This window comes from Lycium barbarum, chromosome 10 (genome assembly GCF_019175385.1).
Source record: "Lycium barbarum isolate Lr01 chromosome 10, ASM1917538v2, whole genome shotgun sequence".
Lineage (NCBI taxonomy): Eukaryota > Viridiplantae > Streptophyta > Magnoliopsida > Solanales > Solanaceae > Lycium > Lycium barbarum.
This window is the reverse complement of record NC_083346.1, coordinates 546,107-570,139: the sequence shown is the minus strand read 5'-3', so window position 1 is coordinate 570,139 and position 24,033 is coordinate 546,107. Positions and strand designations below refer to the sequence as shown.

General features: G+C 36.3%; 3 protein-coding genes and 1 long non-coding RNA gene across 9 annotated transcripts; 2 read left to right on the top strand and 2 right to left on the bottom strand.

Moving 5' to 3' along the window:
* Window positions 1-1,918: 1,918 nt before the first annotated feature.
* LOC132615437 (uncharacterized) lies at window positions 1,919-16,348 on the bottom strand. Of its 5 annotated transcripts, none has more exons than XM_060330039.1 (7): window positions 15,230-15,468; window positions 13,537-13,832; window positions 4,354-4,406; window positions 4,153-4,275; window positions 3,307-4,071; window positions 2,712-2,928; window positions 1,919-2,447 (listed from the first exon to the last, which is right to left on the bottom strand). In XM_060330039.1, the coding sequence occupies exons 1-7, from the start codon at window positions 15,238-15,240 to the stop codon at window positions 2,245-2,247; spliced, it is 1,668 nt and encodes a 555-aa protein (XP_060186022.1). In that variant the 5' UTR covers window positions 15,241-15,468; the 3' UTR covers window positions 1,919-2,244. The 5 variants fall into 5 exon arrangements, with proteins under 5 accessions (XP_060186022.1, XP_060186023.1, XP_060186025.1 ...); XM_060330040.1 differs by lacking the exon at window positions 15,230-15,468 and adding an exon at window positions 15,812-16,348 and having other exon boundaries at window positions 1,920-2,447; XM_060330042.1 differs by lacking the exon at window positions 15,230-15,468 and adding an exon at window positions 15,713-15,790 and having other exon boundaries at window positions 1,920-2,447.
* Window positions 10,339-13,676, top strand: LOC132615438 (uncharacterized). Its single transcript, XR_009572691.1, has 3 exons — window positions 10,339-10,382; window positions 10,464-10,559; window positions 11,519-13,676. It is a non-coding gene; the product is annotated as an uncharacterized LOC132615438 (long non-coding RNA).
* Window positions 16,349-19,192: 2,844 nt separating the features above from the next.
* LOC132615232 (uncharacterized) lies at window positions 19,193-20,094 on the top strand. The gene has a single exon (XM_060329795.1). It carries the CDS (start codon window positions 19,236-19,238, stop codon window positions 19,764-19,766), a length of 531 nt encoding a protein of 176 aa, XP_060185778.1. The 5' UTR covers window positions 19,193-19,235; the 3' UTR covers window positions 19,767-20,094.
* Window positions 20,095-20,150: 56 nt separating this feature from the next.
* Window positions 20,151-22,762, bottom strand: LOC132615231 (uncharacterized). Of its 2 annotated transcripts, none has more exons than XM_060329794.1 (4): window positions 22,603-22,670; window positions 22,393-22,488; window positions 21,790-21,909; window positions 20,151-21,247 (listed from the first exon to the last, which is right to left on the bottom strand). In XM_060329794.1, exons 2-4 carry the CDS (start codon window positions 22,442-22,444, stop codon window positions 20,748-20,750), a joined length of 672 nt encoding a protein of 223 aa, XP_060185777.1. In that variant the 5' UTR covers window positions 22,445-22,488; window positions 22,603-22,670; the 3' UTR covers window positions 20,151-20,747. The 2 variants fall into 2 exon arrangements, with proteins under 2 accessions (XP_060185777.1, XP_060185776.1); XM_060329793.1 differs by having other exon boundaries at window positions 20,152-21,247; window positions 22,649-22,762.
* Between the last annotated feature and the right edge of the window lie 1,271 nt (window positions 22,763-24,033).

Sequence of the window (24,033 nt, the reverse complement as noted above, 5' to 3'; positions counted from 1 at the left end):
ATTCTTTTTCTAACTTTCAACAAGAAAATTGCTTGTTCAAAAAATGTGGGAAAGAAAATAAAAAAATCGATGCTTAATTATTATTAAAGCAGAATGAGAAAATTGAGGAAATCAGAATAACAGAGAATATAATTTGATTCTTGAAAGAATAATTGTGTTGTGTTGCATAAATTTTTGACAACGAAGGAATAAAAATAAGGGAAAGGGGATTATATGCCTTTATTTATTACTCCCTTCGGATAAAACAGAGAGTCTCATTTATTTGCACTTAATGGAGGTCTGAATCTGAATGATTTAACAATTTATTTGGTCTGAATAGATTTTAATCATTAAGATTTTGAACAAAGTCTGAATATCATTATGAGGTACTTTTTTTATAAATAAGTTTTACCACCGACTCTACCCCAACACCTCCACTCACCGGCAACACCACCTGTGAGGACCCACAGCTGGGCGCTAACCATACTGTGAACCCCTGGGTACAGCTGGGCGCTAACCATACTGACCCCATGAACATGCGTACATACATACATACATGACATGCATACTCAGGTATTGTATGGGCAGGTGCCAACAGACAATTCGATATACGCTGCAGCGGCTGGTATCGAACCCGTGACCTCCCCCCTTTTGTTCTCCCAATTGATCATATAACACTTAATAGGGGCAAATATAAAAAAATAAGGTTAATTCTTTCTTGATTTGATAAGAGGACATTTTTTTTTACCCAAAAAAAAAACTAAGTGGAATTTTTTTTTTATCCGGAGGGAGTAACTCCAGACCCCACATTGTGGGAATTTACTGGGTATGTAGGGAGTAACTGGATGTGTCGTGTTCGTGCTATGGTGGGTTCGGAGAAGCAGAGGTAAGTCGAGGAAGTATTGGTTGGTCTATCAGACACAACTTCTCTACCTTCACCAAGATAGGTGTAAGGTTTGCGTACACCCCGTCCTTCAGAACCCACCTGTAGAATTACACTGAATATGTTGTTATTGTTGTTTTGTGCCGTGTCCGTGTTTCACATGAGTGTATAATATTCTTCTGGGCAGTTGAACAAACACATAAAATATTATATGACATCTTTGATTACATAATTTTAAGTTATTTTCCCATAGGATGCATGTAGTGTAACAAAAAATATTCACGCAATGTCTCATGTAAAGTTACATTTCCTTCATATCATCTCTTAATATCGATCATGAACACTCTAATTTATAAACCCAGAAGAATTTTAATCCATCTGATGGACACAATGGTATATGGAATTGTTTGGAACATTGAAACTCTTGACTCTTTCCAAAATTATTTTTGTAAACTTATCGGGCTAAGAATGTCTAAAGAAGCACAGATTTACATAACCTTCCATGCATAACATAATAAAATCGAGCATCTCATAACCAAAAGTATGTAGTTACAATAACACCAAGAAAAAAATCCAAAAAAGAAAGATCAGATCCATCATCATATTTCTTGAGCAACGAACATATGTTTTAGCTACAAGACGTATGATGTGCCAAAACAAATAGTCAAAAAATTAGAGTTTTAGTAGTAGTGCCCATCGTCTTGATGTACATTTTGTAATAGTTCACAAAAAATAATGCAAGACAATACAGAAAAATGTCTGATAAGTGGAAAAAACTATCTTTTAAAATTTGAATTACAAGCATCAAAGTCAAAAGATACAATTGCAGCTCTATGATAGACCAACTATTTTACAAACACAACAATCGAGATAGCGGTAAAAATGTAAGAGCTTTTTGCCAATATGGGAAGGGTAAAATATACAGTTTAGTATATTGTAAGAACATTTTGTTCATCTTCTAAAATAAAAATAAAAAGTGGTAATAGTTTTTTTCAAGAGTAAGAAGTCTGAGAAAAGGGTGGGGCAACATTTTTTAAGAGTCCGAGCAACATAGCAAACACATACTCAGAGGAAACTTCATAAAGCTACAACTTTTATAACTATCAGATAAGAAAGATTGGGCAATACAAGAGCATGCCACCTTCCAGGCCAATTTGTAAAATACATATACTAACCAGAAGACTGCTTGCATATAGTTCTATAAGTTGCCTTTTCCAGGTTTTGTTGTACAAGACCTATATATTTACATAGGCAAATGGGGCACCATTGAGAATTACTTACAAGTCAAAATATTTACCCACAGTGCCAAAAGCATTTCACCATTGTCAAAAAAACTGACGACTCCTAGACGCCAGTATTATCAGTTGAAGAATTGTCTGACATCAGCTCTTCTTACCTTGAAGAAAATCAGTACACCATCGCTTTTTCAGATTAAGCACATCGGTATCTTCCTTGTTCATCGAGTTTTTTGAAGTCGATGCCATGTTTATGTCTTTCTTTCCCTCAACTTCCATCCATTTGTCATCTATCCAATCTCTTGAAATCCTCACGTTCTTCCTTTCAATTTCCAACAATCTGTTCTCACCTATTATTGGGAAAACAACATCTTTGGTCATCAGGCCATGACCGACATTGAACATTCAAAATTCCAGACACAAATTAGCCAGAAGAAAACTTTTGCCACTGCCGAGTTAGAAAGCCAATTTATGACAATGCTGAGCTTAGACATGATATCAAGTAATAACTTTTTAGTGTTTTGGGTGGTCTTTAGGACTGTTATTATTTGGTGAGAGGGGGGGGGGGGGGGGGGGGGTTGAGAGGTTGCGAGTGTTGACAGCATGAATCTTACCAGGGAAGTAAACCTGAAGATGACCGCTTCGACGGTCATTAAAACCAGCAACAACACCTTCCCACCACCCGTCCGACCACCAAGCATCAACTGCAGCTCCTACTTCAAAAGAATGGTCAGGAGAACCCTCCGGAGGCCGGGGCCGAACCGTGCGGCGTCCTATGCATCTCATGCCCAATTTATCAGAGGCTGCAACTTTGGAGGAAGGAACCCATTCCTATAAATCAAGCAAAGGTGATGAGGAAACAGGGTAAAGGGAGAACGGACAAGTCACTATATATTATTGCCATCTTCTAAGAACATAAACTTAAGTAGATCGTAAAATACAGTCAAACCTCTCTATAACAACATCGTTTATCCCAATACTTTTTGGCTGCTATTGTGAATTGTTATTATAGAGAACATATAATACATCATAAGATGAAAGATTGATTCCACAGAAAGCATGGCTGTCATAGCGAAATGCTGTTATAGAGGATGGTTGTTATAGAGAGGTCTGACTGTAGATTCAAATTTCTACTTTTATATATGTTCTCCAAGGTCCAGTTAGAAATTACTGATAAACTTTAAGTTATAGTCGCAGTTATTAAGGTACCTCGAGCTTATTAGGACCATCACAGTCCAGTATGTCATCGTACTGAATTTTCAGACGTTTTTGTGATACCTGTATGACCTTACACCTGAACCAGCAGCCTCTCATGCCACTATCCTGGCTAAGAACCTCTAACTTGTCACCAACTTCAAAAGACCGCTTACATTGAGGCTCAACAAGCTGAATTCCAACCGGTACTCTGCTTGGCAATTTTATTTTTAATTTTGGGCAAGTTGGTTCGGCTTTTTTTATCTGCCTCTCCAGTTTTGGATCCTCCCTGGCACTTCTACTCCTACTAGGCCCTTGCCTTGAAGGAACTTCACGATTTAAATCTTTTACTTCATGAAACTTATGACCCTTTGACTTTTGTCGACTGCATAACATGGTAAATATCGTTTGATTATAGTACCCATCCAGTTTACTCAGAGAGAATGGAATGACCTTGTTGTTTCTGAATTCCCTAAAGCACATATAGAGACCAGAAGACAAATTTTCTGGGATAAGAGAGATATATTTCTCGTAATCTCTAGGAGTCAAAACAGTAGCAGGACCATCGATACACTCAGCATAGATCACCTGAACATGAGACGTGCTAAACACTTCTCTAGGGTGCCCCTCAAGCTGAGGAATTGCACACTGGACTTCCTGAAAATGTTGAAACCACTGTACTTTAACTTTTTTCTGTCCCTTCTTGTTCTCATAGAAATCTTCCAAGTAACCTAGGTAGTGACTTTCTCCTTCGCCCATGACCATAGCAAAGGAATTAACCTGCAGAAAACTAAGAGATTACAGGTAGAAGGAAAAGAAATATGAGGTCAAGGAACTGATTTAATGCTATAAAGTGCTTACAGTTATTGTAGTTCCATTTCGGCAAAAAGAAGGATAATGCTTAAGTTTGCCAGAGCAGGTCCAAGCAGTACCTGACCATGAAATATCTGATTTCTCTGTTTTCGATTTGCTAGGAAGCTCGCCCTGGAATAGATATTTTCCCCTTCAGTAACAGTAACTAAAAAAGTTGAAACAAATTTCACAAATAGATCAACATATTACCTTATTAGGTAAACCAGCCATTGAAGCACTTCTCCTTTCACTTGTCGAGGGATCTACAAGATAAGGGAAGTCAAATTTACTAAAGAATAAAGAGTCAAGAAGCTTTAATTCTTCATGAGCATATAACCATCAATAAAAATAAAGAATTCATAGCTGAAATATGGCAACAATATTCTGACAACATTCACCAAGTATATCAAACCAAAGGCAAGTATAAATGATCCCGAGCTATAATTAGAGGACTTAATTCAACAAAGTTCAGCCGCCTGGCCTACATTTCCTAAAAGTATCTACTCTAAAATCGGCTAGTATTTAATTGGGATTGTGCTTAAAGGTAGATGAATATCAAAGCACAGCACAAAACATATACACCAACGGCAATTAAAAGCAAAGCATAGAGAGGAAGTTGAAAAATGCATCAGCATTAATAAGATTACCAAACATGCAAGATATTACAGATCACAATAGATGCATAAGCAGAAAATGGAAAAGGGATGAAAAATATTTAAAAAAAGATGCAAACTGCATACAGCACATTCAATGCAACAGATCTTTGCTACATCAAGACATAAAACAAAAATAAAAGAGAAAAGGTTAACTGTTCAAGTGAAATTTCTAAAATGGCGTAAAAAACAAAGGGCAGACTCGTACTGATCAACTAGGTCCATTAAAAATTCTACCCTATTTGGAAATGAAACAGATCGCAGCCAGACAGCAGCAAGATCACAATCAGACATTTTGTGACCTCCATTTTTTTTTTTTTTTTTGAGAAGGATGACCTTACTATTTGTTGAATCTTATATAAAACATCCCCATTGCATATCTCAGTAACTTTAGAGCAAGGATGCCATCTACTTTTACGCGAAACACACACAAAAGATTTACTAGTGCTATCGACAAAAAGAAACGAGAATAGCATCATCACAAGACATTCTTCATCGATTATTTTACCTATCAATTAGAACAAGTACTTATTAAACAAAAGGCCGAGAACTGAAAAGCCCCTTTCCCTTTTCTGTCAAAGAGTTAAGATTGATTGTATCACGAAAAAGAAAGATATACATTCTTAGATTTTATCAGGGGAAAAAAAGACGGTATAGATGTTGCGGATAACGAAACTTTTACCTCGATCTCTTCTCTGAGGAACACCAATGGTACTAAAATCGACAATAGAGAAAAGACGGACTCAGGTCAGATATACCATTGAGAATCCTAATAAACTAAGTAATGGATGTATTTATATGTGTCTACCACAAGTGCAGTCAAACACGTGGAAGGGGGCATTTGATACTACACAGTCACACCTTTTCTTGTACTCAATTCTTTTTACCAGGTAAAGATTTAGCTAATCTAATACTTCAAATCTATCCATTGGGTAAATGAATTCTTACTTAAGGTAGAAACAGTGGTCGGAAGATAGCTATTGGTCCAAATAATAAAAGGCAATGTTGGCCCCTAAACTAATTAAGAGTAACAATATCCCCCCTTTAGCTATTCGTTCAAACCTTTTCCCGTCGAAGTCTCCGCCCCCTCCCCACGCCCCCTCCCCACACCCCCACCCCCCACCCACCAAGTTGGTAAAACTCACTGGCAAGTCAGCCCAGATGAATCTACGAAAACACCATGTTTTGTGGGCTTAGGCCCTTATTTTATGCTTCTTCTTGAAGAAGAGCAAGGAAATGACCTGGTTGTTGGATCAGCTATATGAATTCTATAGATCCATTCCACTCTATACAAACGTGAATTCAAAGTTCAAGGGATTATCAGGGCTGATTGTTTTAAACTGGTCCTCCACCTACTACAACCCCCTTCCACTCCTCTTTTATCCAGGTTTGCGACTGGTGACGTATTGCAAAACTCACATACGCAGAATTTCTACGCAAAATTTTAACAGTTTAAATACTCCCTCCCCTTCCAATTTATGTGAAGGTGTTTGACTGCGCACGGAATTTAAGAATGAAAGGAAGACTTTTGAAACTTATGGTCTAAAACAAGCCATAGATTTTTGTGTGGCTATAAATCATTTCGTTAAGGATAAAATTGAAAGTTAAAAGCTAAATTATTACTAAATATAGAAAGGTGTCATTCTTTTTGGGACTGACTAAAAAGGAAAGAGCGCCACATAGATTGGGACTGAGGGAGTAATTCATAACATTGCGAATTAAAAGTACTATCTTTTTCCTATAGGATTCTCCTTTAACGTTCCTACCATAGCTTTCGATTTATACCATCTCGATACCTAGAGATAATTAGCTTCTTAATCTCGATAACATATCAATTTTGCGTTGCATGAAGTACGAGTGTGGTGGATCTTCTGAACTTAGCTCACTTAAAACTTCTTTAAATTATTCAAGATAGAAAATATGTCGACTAACTAAAAGCGAATTTCTTTCATGATGTTAATGACATCACAAGAAAAGGAGTTTCTTAGTGAGGTGTCAATTTTACGGTGATTAAAATATGATTCATAACTTAAGATATAAGGAAGCACAAATTCAATGTGTGCTACTATTGTATGAATAATAACATAACCAATAGGGTCTATCAGAAACAGCCTCTCTACCCCGCAAAGGTAGAGGTGAGGTCTGCATACATCCCCCCTCCCCAGACACCACTTGTGGGATTATACTGGGTATGTTGTTGTTCTTGTAATAACATAACCAACAGCACGATAAGAATTGCGCTCCACCATGCATTTTGATTTATTAAATGATATGTTTATATTTTTTACATTACATGTACAAAAAAAAAAATCATGAGAATCACTTGATGGGGGACCTCCCATATGAAAATTAATGCCATTACAGTCACAACTCAAGCCAAAGTTGAAGAAAAACGAGAAATGATGCAACTCTCTTCTGCCCTTGTATACTTCAGAATAAGAGTACATTGGGTTCTTGGTCCCTCTGTTGTGTAAGGATTCCAAATTTTCCAAAAGTTAAGATTTTTCTTCGCACTCTATGTTCAAAGATTTGGGTATTGGATCAATAAGCAAGTGCTTCTCGTCCAACTAATTATTACATGTTTCAATTTCAAAATGTATATTCGGTTTAAGCAATCTTCCTCTCTTTCCACATATATGTTGATAATCACCCAAATCAACGAAGAACGGAGGCGTAAGTTGATTCTTCCAAAGAACCGGAAGCGAAGTGTTATGCCGGACGGGGGGGACGGAAAAGAAACGACTTTGAGGAAAAAAATTGGGGTTCCACATGCTCAAGGAGATGCGCCGACCTCGGGATGCTTTACTCCTAATCGCACAAGGTTCCGAGACAACGCTTAACAAAGGTCTCAGTTAAGAACAGAGATGATATACGTTTTACACGGCGCACGATTCCATGGATAGTTTCATTCGAGATCGTGATGAAGGACATAGCTTACGATCATCGGCTTTGATCATGCCACTAGACATTTGATTAGGACATTGCACAATGATCCAAACAATTCGAGGAACATGTCTAAACTCGATCTTCATAAATTTGCCACATAACTTCTTTATACAGTGCATATATGGAAATATCTTGACATTTTTAGTAATCCATTCTCCACCATGATAACATAAATATAGCATCTTAACTTCTCTTACTAGATGCCAAGATCCTTAGCAACCTAGTAATAACCTATTTCCACTTATGAAATCACTGTCCCAAACAACTCCAGGGTCATTTCTTGTTAATACTTCAGAGCTAATGTAACCACTAAATACTTGATGTTTTTGGTAAATAATAAGAAAATCCAAAAAAAAAAATGTGAGATCTAATATGAAGCATCTTATATAACTACACCCAAGGGTGTGCTTGAAGATCAACGAAGTGGGTTGAGAACCGTGAGCTCTCAAGTTCAAATCCCAGGGGCAAAAATACTATGTAATTTCTTCATATCTGTCCAAGTCTTGGTAGACAGAGTTACCCGGTACTTGGGCTGGTTGGAAGTAGCAGGTACGTCGTGGAATTAGTCTAGGTGCGCGAGTTGACCCAAACACCACGATTATAATAATTAAAAAGTATCTTAATTACAACTATTACCGGGGACATGGCTTTGTAGTAAAACTAGATCACTTACTTTTAGTAAAATAGTGCTAAACAATAAGGTAGTACTTTACATGTTTGGAACAGGCATAAAGATGATGATTAGTGATTAAGCATTTGGTTGTTGGGAATTTAATCATTTTAAAGTTCTTCTAGAATTTAAAGTTGGCAAGTTATAAGCATAACGAGCTTCATTTTCTGTGAGGACCCATAGTATGGATGAGACCAGGCGACTGTGAGTAGACCCCAGGATGACCCTGGACAGTCCCCCCCCCCCCCCCCCCCCCCCCCCCCCCCCATGACATGCATGCTTGACATACTCAGGTATTGTAGCAAGGATACACGTGTCCGCACGATAAACCATCTTCACGCTGCAGCTCAATTGGTAAGAGACGATTCCCTGAGGGGAATGTAAAGGGCTTGGAGGTCGCGTGTTCGATACCCGTAGCGCTGCAGCGTGATAATGGTTTATCGTGCGGACACGTGTATCCTTGCTACAATACCTGAGTATGTCAAGCATGCATGTCATGGGGGGGACTGTCCAGGGTCATCCTGGGGTCTACTCACAGTCGCCTGGTCTCATCCATACTGTGGGGTCCTCACAAAAAAGGCGTCTTTTTTGCGAGGATCCACAGTATGGATGAGACCAGGCGACTGTGGGTTGCCCCCCATGACATGCATGCTTGGCATACTTGGATATTGTATGTGAAAGGGTGCTTAGCCAGTTCGCACACGCTGCAGGGCTTCGAACCCGCGACCTTGCAATCACTTTTACACTCCCCTGAGGGAATCGCCTCTTACCAGTTGAGCTGCATGTTACACCTTGGAAATTTCCCCGTTAGCGTACCACGAATAGACCCACGAAGGGTATGACGTATACGACATGTTGACGAGTAAGAAGTAATATTTAATTATTCTAAATGAGATTTCAAAGACATTGGAGGTAGGAGACAAAAGTTGTTAAGGAAAGCAAGGTATATGTTGTATGTCGGGCAAGAATTACAAGTATCGAATTAATGATGGCTTAATGACATTTTGGAGAAGAGTTATAATGTCCCTTATGTATTCATGCCTCACGTTTCACGTTCAAGTTCATGTATTCACTATTCATGTCTCATGTTTAGGCACCGACGTTTTCATGAAACTATGTCATGTCAGTTTCCATGCCCCATGTCATGTTATGTCTCATGTTTCACGCTCATGTCATGTATCCAGCGCTCATGTTTCATGTCTCATGCTTCAGTATCCATGTTTCCATGTAATCACACATTCAGTTCTCATGATCCATGATCATGCTCCCACGTAACCATGTCAAGCTCTTATGTTTTATGTCATCTTTCATTCATGTTCATGTATTCAAGCCATGTCCAGCCATATCCTTAACCATGACTTATCATTCGAGGACGAATGATCTCAAGGGGGAGATATTGTAACACCCCATACCTTTAACGAAAGTTTTGACCACGATCCTAGACTTAGAAAATCAAATAAAGAATGTGGGAATTGAAATTTTCCTCTTCAGTTGTGATATGGTGGTTTACACCCATGAACAGTGGTCGTATTCCAATTTACGCCCATGAACAGTGATTGTAAACTGAAACCAAGAATTTCTGAACATTCTGAAATTTGACATTTTGAGGTCATATGGTTAAATACGGACCGTATATCACTTTACGGCCCGTATTTCAAAACGTATTTGAAATTTGGGAAAACTTCCTTGATGAAAGTTGTAGATCTTTGAAATACCTTTCCAACGGTATATTATGGGGGTCAAACGGACATCTGTGCAAAGAGTTATGGCCATTTTACTGAAGAGACGCAGTGCAGTCCGTATTGCAAAATACGACCCGTAAACTGAAAATACAACCAGCACTGTTCATAACGTAAACTACAATTTCACAGGGCAGTATATATTCATCTATATCAGTTCAAGTCATTATTTTTCATTCCTTCAAACCCTAGAACGACCTCCTACTCTCCTCCAACATCAAGAACACCAAGGTAAGTCCATTCTAATTATTCCAACTTAATTCTAACATATATCCTTGTAATCTAAACAAGAAATCATCATTCCTAATCTAGGGTTTTCAAGAAAACCCATCTCAAGATTCAAGAATCAAGATTTAGGAAATCTTCTCCAAAATTCAAGTCTTTAATTCAAGTTTTGGAGCAATTAAGGTATGTAGAACTTCCATCCACATGAGGGAATCTCTATGTTCTTCCCCATGCTTCGTTTCCTTGATATTCATGAAGTTCAAATCCTAGGGCATTAAACCCAACATATTGGTAGCCCGTATTTAAGTATTTATGCACATGAATTTTGTATCTATATTTGTTGTTGTATTCCTAATCTTCCATTACGGTTATTAGGAACCCTAGCTTAATCCATGAATCATGAATTCTTCCTCATGTGTTCTCATCATGTTCATATGAAACTTTATGATTTTATTTTGCAAGTTACAAGCATGTTTTCAAGTTAATTACAAATATATGATTATGAACTATTGTATTACTCATAAATCAAGAACATGTTTACAAGCTATTTCATGAAACCATGTTTACAAGTTATTTCGTGAAATCGTGATTACAAGACAAGTACAAGTTAATTCACGAAACCATGTTACAAGTTATTTCGTGGAATCATGATTACAAGTTAATTCACGAAAATCATGGGCTTCTTAGTCAATTATATTATGTTCATGTTTTTGGGAGTTGCACGAATTACCGAGAAGGCTCAGATAGCCTGAAACTATGTAGCCACCATAGGACAAGGATCGCTCCGCCCAGTTAGGACGATACCTTAATTTTACACTGAATGGATCCATCAGGCATGTTACCACCTTATACCCTAGCAAGGTATAGGGGCTCTGCTGGTCCGGCGAGGTACCAGACTCCACGTATCCACGTGGTGATATCATGTGTCGGTTTATGAAGTGCTCTCCCTACTTATCATGTTTTACTTATGTTATATATATACGTATGTACACATGCTCATGTTCATGTCCAGGTTTTCAGTTTCAGTTCTTATCATGTTATTCCATGTCCCATGTTATTTCTTTCGGTTACTTTACATACCAGTACATTCAATGTGCTGACGTCCCCTTTTATTGCCCGGGGGCCTGCATTTCACGATGCAGGTACGGATTTACAGGACGACGCTTCTGCTCAATAGGATTTGCACGTACCAGCTTATTGGTGAGCCCCATCTCATTCGGGGTTTAGACATTGTATTTCTTTATTTCGTTTTGCATCTAAAGGTATGCTGGGGGCCTTGTCCCAGTAAGTATGTTTTCCAGTCAGACTCATGATAGAGGTTTCATAGACTAGACAAGTCAGTTATGTCATGTCAGACATTTGGAGTCGTATAGCCAATTTGGCTCACTCATGTTTAAACAAGTATTCTATTAACTATTATGACTTACCATGTTTTATAAAGGCTCATCATGCATTCACGTTATATTCCGCTTATGTTATGTATCATGATGATTCAGCAGGCCATGTGGTTCGCTCGGTCACATGCAGTCAGGCACCGAGTGCCGTGTTACGTCCAGGCCATGGTTCGGGGCGTGACATTTTCTTACTCTTAATTAGGAAGTATTAGGAAAAATATTCCTTTTTTATGACGTTGGTGTCCACGCCACATGTGCGCACCTCGATTATTCACATGGTACTTGCCACTTCCTACCAAGACAGGTACGGGGTAACTCTGTCCATTGAGACTTAGGCATACAAAAGAAATCACCTAGTGATTTTTGTCTCCGTTGGTAGAACGTGACACATCATGATTCTCCTTCTGCCACTAGGCCACACCCTGGGGGCCAGAAATAAATTCTTGTCGTACTTAGTTTTCCGAAGTACGATTCAAGAATACTCCCCCGGATCAATATTAGCAAATATGTTAGCTAATAATGCTAAGTAATATGAATAGTTGGATCGATGAGGAAAGAAACAAAGCTTTTGATAGTTCTGGGGAGTGTTTGATAGAGTCGTAGAGCCAATATTTGTCATGGCAAAGTTGGACCAGTATTCTTAAGAGGTTGGTTTCCCAAAATTCTCACTAGCTCTGTCATCTAAATAATTGGACAGAGCAAAGTACGATCTTGGTGGAGATTCGGATAAGTTCTGATGAATAAAGGAAGAATCGGTAGAAACTCGCAGCTGAAAAAGTTGTTTGTGATCGCTGTGTACATGACCCGTTATTTGATTCATTGCAAGATCACATGGACTTTCAATTAAAACGCATTAAACATTGTGAAAGGCCAACATTTGCTACATCAGGCATAATCCAGGACATCCCGAAGACCAGACCTTGTAAGGCCAACTTCAAGATGCTAATAGTACCTAGTGATCTTCCACTGGGCCTAGAAGGATGTTAAGGTTTAGAATCAAAGAAGTAATTGCTTGACAATAGGGAATATATTTATTATTTATTCATAGCAAAAGTTGAGCAAACCAATGGGCTAGAGCTTCTTCTATATAATAGGGAATAAATTAAATAAAAAGAAAATTGAATAGCAGTCCACCTGTCTTAGATAGTAAGAAGTATTGCCTGAAAAAGACTAACAAATATCAATTGACCGGATAATTTAAATCTAACATGATGAATCTCTTTCACCCCTTATCTCCTTATGTTCGTCGAATCTTACAATTCATTGCTACCACAAGGCCACATTCTTGGGTGCTAATCTCGTCATTTTTATTACTGATGATAGCAAGGAAATCCGTAATCTGTATGACTATTTGTTTATTGCCTGGTGAAGACAGTACAGAAGAGTCTCTCAACAAGGGAAGCACAAAAATTTAGATGCACAAGTAAATTGAATATCCCCTAGAAAACTGAAGTCAGGAACAAAAATCCCATAATAAAAATGGAACAGGAAATAATTTTTCACTGTCTCCCTCTCCAAAAACCCACGGGAGGGAGGCTTCTTCATGGAAACAATAATCGCGACATAATTAAGTCTCTTTCCTGTCAAAGCATAAGATATTGTCATGTACAAATTAATTTGCAAAGCACTGTAGCGAACCAATAGTTCACGAAAAGTGAGACTGATATTAACCCATCAAAGTGATAATCTACACTTCTTCCGGAAATGCTAATTACTGAATATCTCATGTAACTGAAATCTTAGACTGCTACATGATTTATACATACTTGAATTAGCTGATGATCGGTGACGCTTTGAGATCAAAAACGTCAGCCATTCCACTACGTCTCGTTTTGCCTGCCACTTTGTTTCAGAATTTATGGTACTTGTCTGCCCGAAAGCATCCAAATAATCCTCTGAGACAACATACCTCATGTGCCTTATACTTCTTTCAGTACCCACCACAGCAAGGATCTTCTCCCCCGAGAAATCCTTCAAGTAGTAGTGCACAATGCGATGGCCTTTCTCCTGAGAAATAAAGTGCTCCTCCCACGAAATAAATACATGATTCTCTGCGGCCATCCTGATGCCACAGAGAAACAGTTTGGATTAATCGAAAACATAAACAATCATTTTGGGCTAAAGATTCAAGAACAAACAACATTCTGAACCCAGTTCTTTCAACACGGAGCATAAATCTATGTGCAAAAATTGACTAAAATTGCAACAAAAGTATGTCTAAACCCATAATTTTAACAATATAATGAGTTTGAAACCATAAAATTAAAATCTTGGATCCGCCTCTGCCTTAGTTCTTTCACAATCTAGGACCCGGTCGAAAAGTAGCAAAGCATTACCACCTATTAAAACAAACACGAACAAGCAAAAATGAATGTAGCTAAAACCGCAAACACAAAGAACAGATTTTTCCAACGATTAGCAACTGATGACCATATAATCAATGAAAAACAGCATCAAATCACAAACCCAAGTGAAACACATACAGATTTTAGCTTAGTTCAAAAGATTAACAAACCTTAACTCCAGAAAACTCGAGGTTTTTGCAGCTACAAAGACCAGACTTTTTTTTCCAAAAATAACCAAGCAAGGACCAAATTCACAATGAAAAACAACAATGAAGCTCAAACCCATGTGAAAAACGAAATGCGTTTTGCTGATTTTCAAAGATTAACCATGTCCAAGAACAAAAGCATACTACATTGAACCAGCATTGACCAGACATTAAGTGATCACACTTACGGCAAAACATGTTATTATTGGCAGCCATCCTGATGCCACAGAGAAACAGTTTGGATTAATCGAAAACAACTAATAGTATTCAGTTTTTTTTTTTTTTTTAAATAAAGTTGATTTCTCATATGGTCACTCGACTAATAGTTATTATCTCAGAAAGTTTATTTCTGTGTTAAAGGAAATTGATATCAAGAAGAAATGTCACTTCTTGAGATAATCAATCCTCATCTAGAAATATAAACAATCATTTCGGGCTAAAGATTCAAGAGCAAACATAATCCTCCTAAGGTCTGTCACAGTTTCGGACCCAGTCAAAAAGTGGCAAAGCATTACCCAAGTGAAAACACACATAAAGTTTTGCTTAATTCAAAATTAACTAACCTTAATTGTAAAACTCTCAACACTACTCAGCTACAAAGACCAGATTATTATTTTTTCAAAAATAACCAAGCAAGGACCAAATACACAATGAAAAACAACAAAGAAGCTCAACCCCACGTGAAAAAGCGAAATGGGTATTTCTAATTTCTAAAAATTAACCATGTCAAAGAACATAAACATACAACATAGAACCAGCATTGACTAGATATCAAGTGATCACACTTACAAACAAATATACCTTAGGATTGGAAAAGGAAACAAGCAACAAAAAAAGAACCCCAAAAAGAAATGAATGTAGCTACAACCATCAAACACAAAGAAACAGATTTTTTCAATGATTAGCACCTGATGACCATATAAAGGCGGAGCCAGGAATTTCACTAAGGGGGTTCAAAATATGAAAAAGTAAACACACGAAGAAGCTAAAAGGGGTTCAATGTCTACTATATATATACATAAATAATAATTTTAATCAAATATAAATAGTGTAATTTTCTGCCGAAGGGGGTTCAGAACCCCCTTGGCCCTTCCCCCTCCGCCCCATAAACAATGGAGAAACAGCATGAAAGCACAAATCCAAGTGAAACTGACAGATTATAGCTTAGTTCAAAAGATTAACTAACCTTAATTCAAGAAAACTCAAGTTTTTTTGCTAAAAAGAACAGATTTTTTTTTTTCAAGAATCACCAACCAATGACCAAATTCAGAATAAAAAACAAAATGGGGTTTGTTGATATTCAAAGATAAACCATATACAAGAACATAAACATACAAAAATGAACCAGCATTGACAAGAAATCAAGTGATCACACTTACAAACAAATATACCTTAGGGTTGGAAAATGAAACAAGCAACTAAAATGAAGCCGAAAAAGAAGGCAGAAATCAAGAAAGAAAAGCTAAGCACGTAACTCAAATGTAACTGACCTTAAAATAGCAAAAAGTTGACAAAGTTTGAGGGGAAAAAAGCCAAAGAGAAAGGTGATAAATGCTGATGAGTTATGTTTTTTTGGTCTCTACAAGAGGTGTTGGTTAGGAAAAGAGTAAAAGAAGAAGAAGAAGAGAAGAAAAAAAGACAAATTCCATTGTTGCCAACACAAGCAAAAGGTTGAAAAATGGTTTGGTTTGTTTGAACTTGTTAGTGGTGCTGTGACATGTGGGGGGAGCAAAGAAGAAGAGGGAGAAACAAAAATGAAGTTTTTGAGTTTTTTTGGAATTAAGGTTTGTGGGGCTTTTCTTTTTTTGTTTCCTCCTACATATTTTTGAAATAAAAATAATTGGAAATATTTAGTTTTTTTTTTTTTTAAGATTCTAACAATAAACTTTTAGATTACTTACTAATTAAGTTTAAATTGAGTAATATGGTTAGTAAGGATATATATGGTCAAACTCTAATTTATTTGGGACTGAGGCAAAATTATTATACCAATTAAGTGAAATTATTGCAGATTACAGTAGTTGTAGGGTGTGTTTGATACGACGGAAAATGTTTTTCAAAAAAAAAAATCTCGAAAAATAGGGGATTTTCCTACATTTTCTTGTGTTTGGTACGCAAGTTGAAATGTCATTTTAAGAGCATTTGCATATACTCAAAGGAAAATACTATGAAGTTTTTAAATTCAGAGTGCAAATTTTGATGATGTAGGAGTACAGGTGGGGAGGTTGGGTAGGAGGTGGGGGGAGGGAGGATGTTATGCAAGAAAAAAAAAAGAAAAAAAAACTTTAAAAACTTTTTAAAAGAAATAAATTAAGTTGGGGGGGGGGGGGGGGGGGGGGGGAGGGCTTGGTGGTATATAAAAAACCAAAGAAAATTAAAAAAAAAAAAATTGGAAGGGTGGGGGTGAGGGCATGGGTTGCGTGGTGATGGTAGTGGGGGGATGGGTAAGAAAAATTTTTCATACAAGAGAAAATAGGAAAACATTTTTCATCATACCAAACACACTCATAATGAAAGTTGTTTAGCCATAGATTTTGAAAATTTGTCTTCAAATATCTGTTTGGCCATGTAATTTAATTAGATTTTTAAAATTTGTCAATTTTAAAAATTTATCTTCAAAATATTTTCAACTTCAGTAGTTATAATGAAAGTTATTTAGCTAGCGTTTAGCCATAGAGTTTGAAAAATTATCTTAAAATATTTTCAAGTTTTTGTGAGAAATTTCACTTTCACTTACAAATTTTTAAAAATTTATCGAGTAAAATGCATATTCAAACACAACTTCAAACACTCAAATTTTCAAATTTCAACTTCAAAATTTATAGCCAAAGAGGAGCTTAAGAGAATCGTCATCAAATAAAAAATTTAAGTTTTTAGAAATTATAGTGCAGCTTTTTTTTTTTTTTTGGGGGGGGGGGGGGGGGGGGGGTCTTTCTAGAGTAAGGAGTACTATTAATGGTTGAAGTAAAAATTTTAAGAAAATTTCTTGTTTGTATCCTGAGATTTCATTAATTGACTATAGCTCAAAAGGTAAATGATCACGGGTAATTAACCACATATAGTACATTCTTAATTAAACTCAAGGGTTAACTAAACTGAACATCCTTGTAATATGAAAATCAAACACTTACACTCCTATACTAGGAAAATCCTACACTTATAAACCTCCTCTTTTGTCCAGTTGTCCTAGAATTCTTGTATGTAAATTTCCATTAGCAGCTTCATATCTCGATGTTAACTAATTTGGATGGGAATTTATAAAAGGAATTTTTCCCTTTCCTTTATTTGACAAAAAGAGAATGATATATACGAAGGGGAGTGGTCAAAGAGAGGGAAATAGTGTGTTTCCCCCCATCTCATTCTTTGTATTGTTTTCTTTCTTTCCCTAATTGCCTAGTTGCTAGCATTGGCTAAGATGAATAAAGTTGGATGAGACTACTTTACTCTTAATTAGGGTAAAATTATATGATTATCTTTCAACCTTATAATTGAAAAATATCCAATATTGTTCTAGAGTTTCAAACTATTTAGTAAATTTTAAGACGATGACTATTTTCCAAAGACATGACAGAAAAAGTGGCCAATTGATGCTATTTTTACCTTAATTAGAAGTTTTAAATTGGAGTCATGATGCTTTTCTATTTAATGAGAGCCCAATACATCGGAAAATTAGAATCAATCAGGTCAGTAAACAGCGCATACTGAATGGTTGCACAACTTGTTTGATGGTTGTTACATATTGTTTTCATAAAGTATTGTATTATATTGTATTGTATTGTATTGTTTTGATAAATAAACATTTGGATAGATTATATTGTTTTTCATTATTACATAATGTCACTCATCAATAATTTGAATGATAAATCTACAATATTATAAAGAATACTTGGGTATAAGGAAAGTAATTATAAAAAATAGTAGGGTAATGATAAAATAAGATTATTAGATAATAAACAAAGTCAAACTGAGAAGAAAAAATAAGGTGACGACGCTATCACATTAAATCAGTCATTACATAAAATGAGACTTTTTGTCGTTATATAACGATGATTTATTACAATACATTAAAATTTAAATAAATATTATATTTAAAGTAATAATACAATACAAATATTATATTTAAAGTAACAATACAATACGCAACAACCGTCCAATCAAAACTAAAAAAGATACACAATGCAACTAGGCTTTTGGTAAACTGTCTCATACTTCTGCTTCTGCATTTTGACAATATGGGCTTGGGTTGACACACAAAAATACATTTTTTTGTGTGGAATGTCCTTCAAAGGCACTGATATTTAATTTTTGCCCTTCGCTAAAAATTCCTCGGTTCAGGGTTGGAACCCCCGCTCAATAAAAAATTATAAAAAAAAATCATAAGGTAAAGTTGGTTTCAACTTATGCCTTAAGGCAAAAAAATAAAATAAAATTACTTAGCTGAAATTTTGCAAACCCCTGCCTTAAGACCTAAGTTTTGCCCCAATAGACCTAATTTTGGGTAAAAGTTAGGCCTTAAGGCAGAGGTTTGCCCTAAGTCCTAACTTTCACCCAAAAATTAGGCCTCAAGACAAACCTTTGTCTTAAGGTCTAACTTTTAGCCGAAAGGCTTATATTTGCTATAACCTCTGCCTTGTGTTTTTTTTTTTTTTTTTTTTTGATTGAGCTTGGTCCTCGGGATATTAAGCGAAGGATAAAAATTAAAGACCACTCATTTGAGGGACGAAAATTAAAGAGCAGTGTCTTTAAAGGCCAATCGTGCAAATGATCCACAAAAATATATAAGTGGGCCTTGAATTCAATCTGTTTGGTTGAGAAAAGGCCCATTCATAAGATAAGAGAAAGAAGATAAGGTATAAATAACTACACTCAAACAAACTAAAATCACAACCTTTCATTGCTCTATCTCTCAAAAAAATGAGACTTCAACTCCATTTTCGTCACTCTAATCTTCCATTACTCATTCAACAAATCAAGAACAATTCACCTATTAAACCACCAAAATTACCATATGGTAAAAAAGAAATTTACAATCTAGCTGCACCAAAAAGAAACATAGCCAAACCAATAACTCTACAAACTTTGCCCAAGTCCAAGAATATTTCAAGAAATGAGACAAGCTCAAAACTTGTGGTATTGGGAGCTGTATCTGTTGGGGTAATGTTTTTTTTAATGGGCTTTGATGATAAAAATAAAGCATTGGCTTTAGGTCCTGAAGGTCCATTAATGGAAGAGTTTTGGGATAACATGAGGAGATATGCTATTTATGCATTGACAGTTAGTACTGGTGTTCTTTGGGCTGTTTTTGAGCCTATTTATGAGCTTTTAAAGAACCCCATTTCTGCTATTTTAATCTTGGTTATTATGGGTGGCAGTGTTTACATTGTTTCTCAAGTGGTATCAGCTATGGTTGGTATTACTGATTTTAGTTATGATTATAACTATTAGATTTAAGTTTTGTTTGTATTCGGAGTTTCCCTGGGGTTGGTAAGGCGCAATGAGGCTACCCTAGCCCATTGAGTGCTCTGCCTCGGGCCATCAACATCATGCGCTCTATTGAAATAGCTTTAGCGGAAAACCAGCTATATCCCATCTTGGTTGGCCTTTCACCCATAGCCTCACGTCATATGTATAAAGAGGGATTTTCCTTGTATGTTTATGCTTAATTTCAGTAAGTGATGCTATATATATTGCCTTCAACTTAATAGTGTTGTGTTCTGTTTTGGTGTACTTTCTTGATAGTTCATTGTTATATAGTCATATTTGTGAGTGTGAATTTTGCCTTTCCAGTATGATTTCAGTTTGTAATGCTTACCTATTTGCTAAAATTAGCTTTTTCAATCATGATTTAGAGGAAACAACTTTGATTTTGTTTTACAATTCTATTTTGCGATGTAGCTAGACGAACGGCATGATTAGTGAGAATTCACATAGTCGATCACAATTTGCTTGGATTGGGGCACAGTTGTAGCGGTTGAGGAAATTCTAAACAAAGCAGATATGTTCATTCATATGAATTATGATCACACTTGATCCATGAATAACTTGATTCTGGATATGACTTTGCTTTCAAACCCCATGGACCTTCTAAATTCAAGCATTACCTACCCAAAATAGGGATGATCAAGGTATACATTTAGAATAGTAGCTGGTTCCACGGCCCGAACCCATGACCAATAGGTCATGCGGAGACAGCTTTACCATCGGTCCAAGGCGTCCTTTCAATGGGCATTCAACTCTAAACCCGAATATTGGTTAAGTACAACTATACTGAGAATTTGAAACAAGCATTATTTGCATTGATGCCATTAAATTACAAAGATACTAATACCATACACAAGTTAAGACCACTAATTCTTGGACTTTCAGACTGATCTTAGCGCAAGAAAAGTTCCAAAAGAAGTACTAGATTTTTACAAACCATCTGATTTAGCAGGAAACAGAAGAAACAGAAAGAGGATATTTGAAGGTATTGGCATATTGAAAAGTGAGGGATTGCCCTGGATTGAGAGGCTCTCCGTCGTTGACAAGGCAATCATTATAGTTAAGTCTCCTGAAAACTCGGGGATTTATGAGCCTTGCTGAACTGAACCAACCACAGCTCAAGTGAATGTTGGAAACACCGGAGAAACACGCGTTCTCGATTATGACAGTGTACGTGGGAATGCCGTTTGGCTGTGGCGGTGTGTCACCTTGGGTTACTATAATTCTGTCTTTTGAACATGATGCTGGCCCTATTCTGTTCTCTGAGCCGTCACCTCCATCATTGCCACCATTACCACCAGTACCATCATCGCCACCATTACCACCAGCACCATCATAGCCACCATTGCCACCAGTACCATCATCGCCACCAGTACCACCAGTACCATCATCACCACCAGTACCATCACCACCACCAACATCACCATCATCGCCAAAACCAATATCTATTTAATACTCCAAAACAAGAAGAAGTAGTCAAGCAACTAGCTACTTCAAAGTGCTCAGCAATACAAGTTTTAAAAGTCAAATTGAACTACCTAAAGGTATAGGAAAACCTTTACTACTTTTTTCAGCAAAGAATTGATCTTTCTAACGAAGTTTACTAAATTTTACCTTTTAAACATTTTATGCAACAGACAATGTGTGAATTGTTTGCCTAAGTAACACGGGTTGTCAGATGGCATACTCAGCTTATTATGGTAACTTTTGTTGTATAAAAACATAAGTTGAGTAAATAACATGATTGGCATAAGTTGAGTAAATAACATGATTGGCAAAGGATATTAAATCATAGTAGAAAGTATTTACCATGTCTCATTTTGAATAATCAACTTTACATGGTTTCTTGTGATTTAGATACACAATATATTTATTCATTCATAAATTTCCTTACTTTTCTTGACGTAGATAATATAGTGCGCGTGAAAAGTGGTTAGTTAAACACCTTTCGTTCAAAAATTATATTGTGTATATATAGAAAATTTACCAGGTAGTTGTAGTAACTTCCTAGCAGGAGTGACAGTGTATTTTTGCCTGGGAATTAGGGCTCTTTCTTGAATAGCACCACCTTCTTGAGCTAGTTCCAATGCATGATTAATGTGTATAACTGTACAATTCAAAGATAAACAACACTTGCTTCAAGATTCTCATGGACTTGAACATTCAAGATAGATATTAGAATTTGAATAGAACTCCAAAAGATTTAACCCAAAAAGAAAAGAAAAAACAAAGATCCTACTAGAAGATAGTGTAATATATACATGCATGAAAGTAGATTAAATGTAGTAACCAAAGTTTATATTTTCCAGCTTCACTTTTTCTTTGCTGCCAATTTTTTCAAAAAAAGATATGTTATGTACGCCGTCTGTATAACAAAAAAAATTATACTATCAAGTCAAACGGTAAAACAAAGGATATACCCAGGTAAACCTCTTTAGACTATGAAATGTGTAATCTTGAATGAGACATGTTAACCGCTATAACAAAAATAGATAAAGGTAACTTGATGTGTGAAAATTTCTCTAGGGATAATATATATAGCTTAAACTCAGAAAAATGAAAAGAAGAGAGAAGGTACGTAATTAAGTACCAGAGAATGAAACGAGCAACAAAACCACATAGACCATGAAAAGGCTCTTCATTGATTCAATAGTTCCGCTCTTGTGTGTCCTTCAAAGTAGTGGAACTGCAAAATAAGGAAAAAAAAAATATATGAACCATGCATGACACACAAAATTGAATGAAAACTTAGTTAATATGGAATTTTTTGAACTAGGAAGATAGAGAAAAAAAGTAGTACTCCTAGCTGAGAATGAACAAGAAGCAAACTTATAGAGTTTGTGTACTTTTTAATTAGTAGTAGTAGTAGCAGCAGCAGAAGCAAAACTTAGGCTGAGGGTACTAAATGTAGGAGGAGTAGGAGAAATTTATAGTAACCAAAGTTGATAAAATATTATTTTATAATATTGCTATGTCTAGTGGATTTATGGGCTTGTTCTAACACGTAGTTGTCATTCAAAGGGTTATATATATGGGATCAGATAATTATAGCTGCCTCCATTTTCCAGTAACTAGCTGTGACTATAATGACCACCTTTCATTTCACTGCCTGCTCCCTATATATAATTTGTCTAGGACCTAATAAATTGCCTTCAATTGACTACTAGGCTTGAAAGTCCTCTCTTGAAATGTGCTATAATTATTCATATTGAAGATGTGTATTTAATACTAGTAGTAGTTCCTGCGCCAGTCAAGTTCTTTTTAGTGTCAAGATCATTAGATAAAGAAAGCTCAGCATGCTCGGATTCTCTAAAAATATTTTCGCGTTGGATTCTCTCAAAATATACTAAGATCCGATACGTACCGGTCTGCATTTTTGAAGAATTCAATCCTCCCAAAATGCATTACCTTTTGAGGATTTAACATCCACCTGTCGGCATTTTTGAAGAGTCGGATCCTCCCAAAATGCACTACTTTTAGAGGATCTGATACATACGGATCGGACACGCATCAGTTGGATCCTCTCAAAATGCACCATTTCTAGAGGATCTGGCACAGATCTGTCGGCATTTCTTGAAGAGTCGAATCCTCCTAAAATGCACTACTTTTAGAGGATTCGACGCGCACTCATTGACGGGATCCTCCCAAAATATATATTTTTAGTGGATTGGACACGCATTCATCGACTTTTTTGAAAAGTGGGAACAACGTTACAATAATGCACCGAAGTCTCACATTTGCTCATCTAAAAAATTAGTGGGGTTTTGTTATTTACAGCTTCGAGTGTCATTGTCTTTTCCTTCTTATCCATGATGCATAGCTAGAGTGAAATATATAAATATGACTGCACTTCTTTAAGGGTACGTAGTGAATGCCAATTTGCACTTTGATAAGATAAGAAATGAATTAACCTTAGGTTGACAGCCATATCGGATTTCATTCATTAGTGATGGGAAAGCCAACTAGTGAAGTATGGTATGCATCAGCCAAATCTAATTGCTCTCATTTTTCTCGATACCTTAATTCAAAGTTTGCTTATCCGATTAAATGTATTTAGTTAAGTTTATAAGTTAGTCAAATTAGCTTATAATTACATTTTAGCTTATTTATGCATTTGACGGATATATTAAAAGTGCTTATAAGCTAAGTCCTTATATGTTCAAAATCAGTTATAAGTTAGTCACCCTCATTTTATGACTTTTCAACTTGTAAGCACTTTTGATTTGATAAA

Coding starts and splice junctions, on each gene's coding strand:
- LOC132615437 (XM_060330039.1), bottom strand. Junction 4,407..13,536: donor CCGATCATCAGCTAATTCAA/GTATGTATAAAT, acceptor CTTATCTTGTAG/ATCCCTCGACAAGTGAAAGG. Junction 4,276..4,353: donor TGGCTGGTTTACCTAATAAG/GTAATATGTTGA, acceptor TATCTATTCCAG/GGCGAGCTTCCTAGCAAATC.
- LOC132615232 (XM_060329795.1), top strand. CDS start 19,236: ATGAGACTTCAACTCCATTTTCGTCACTCTAATCTTCCATTACTCATT.
- LOC132615231 (XM_060329793.1), bottom strand. CDS start 22,444: ATGAAGAGCCTTTTCATGGTCTATGTGGTTTTGTTGCTCGTTTCATTC. Junction 21,910..22,392: donor GTTGCTCGTTTCATTCTCTG/GTACTTAATTAC, acceptor TGAATTGTACAG/TTATACACATTAATCATGCA. Junction 21,248..21,789: donor GAAGTTACTACAACTACCTG/GTAAATTTTCTA, acceptor AGTATTAAATAG/ATATTGGTTTTGGCGATGAT.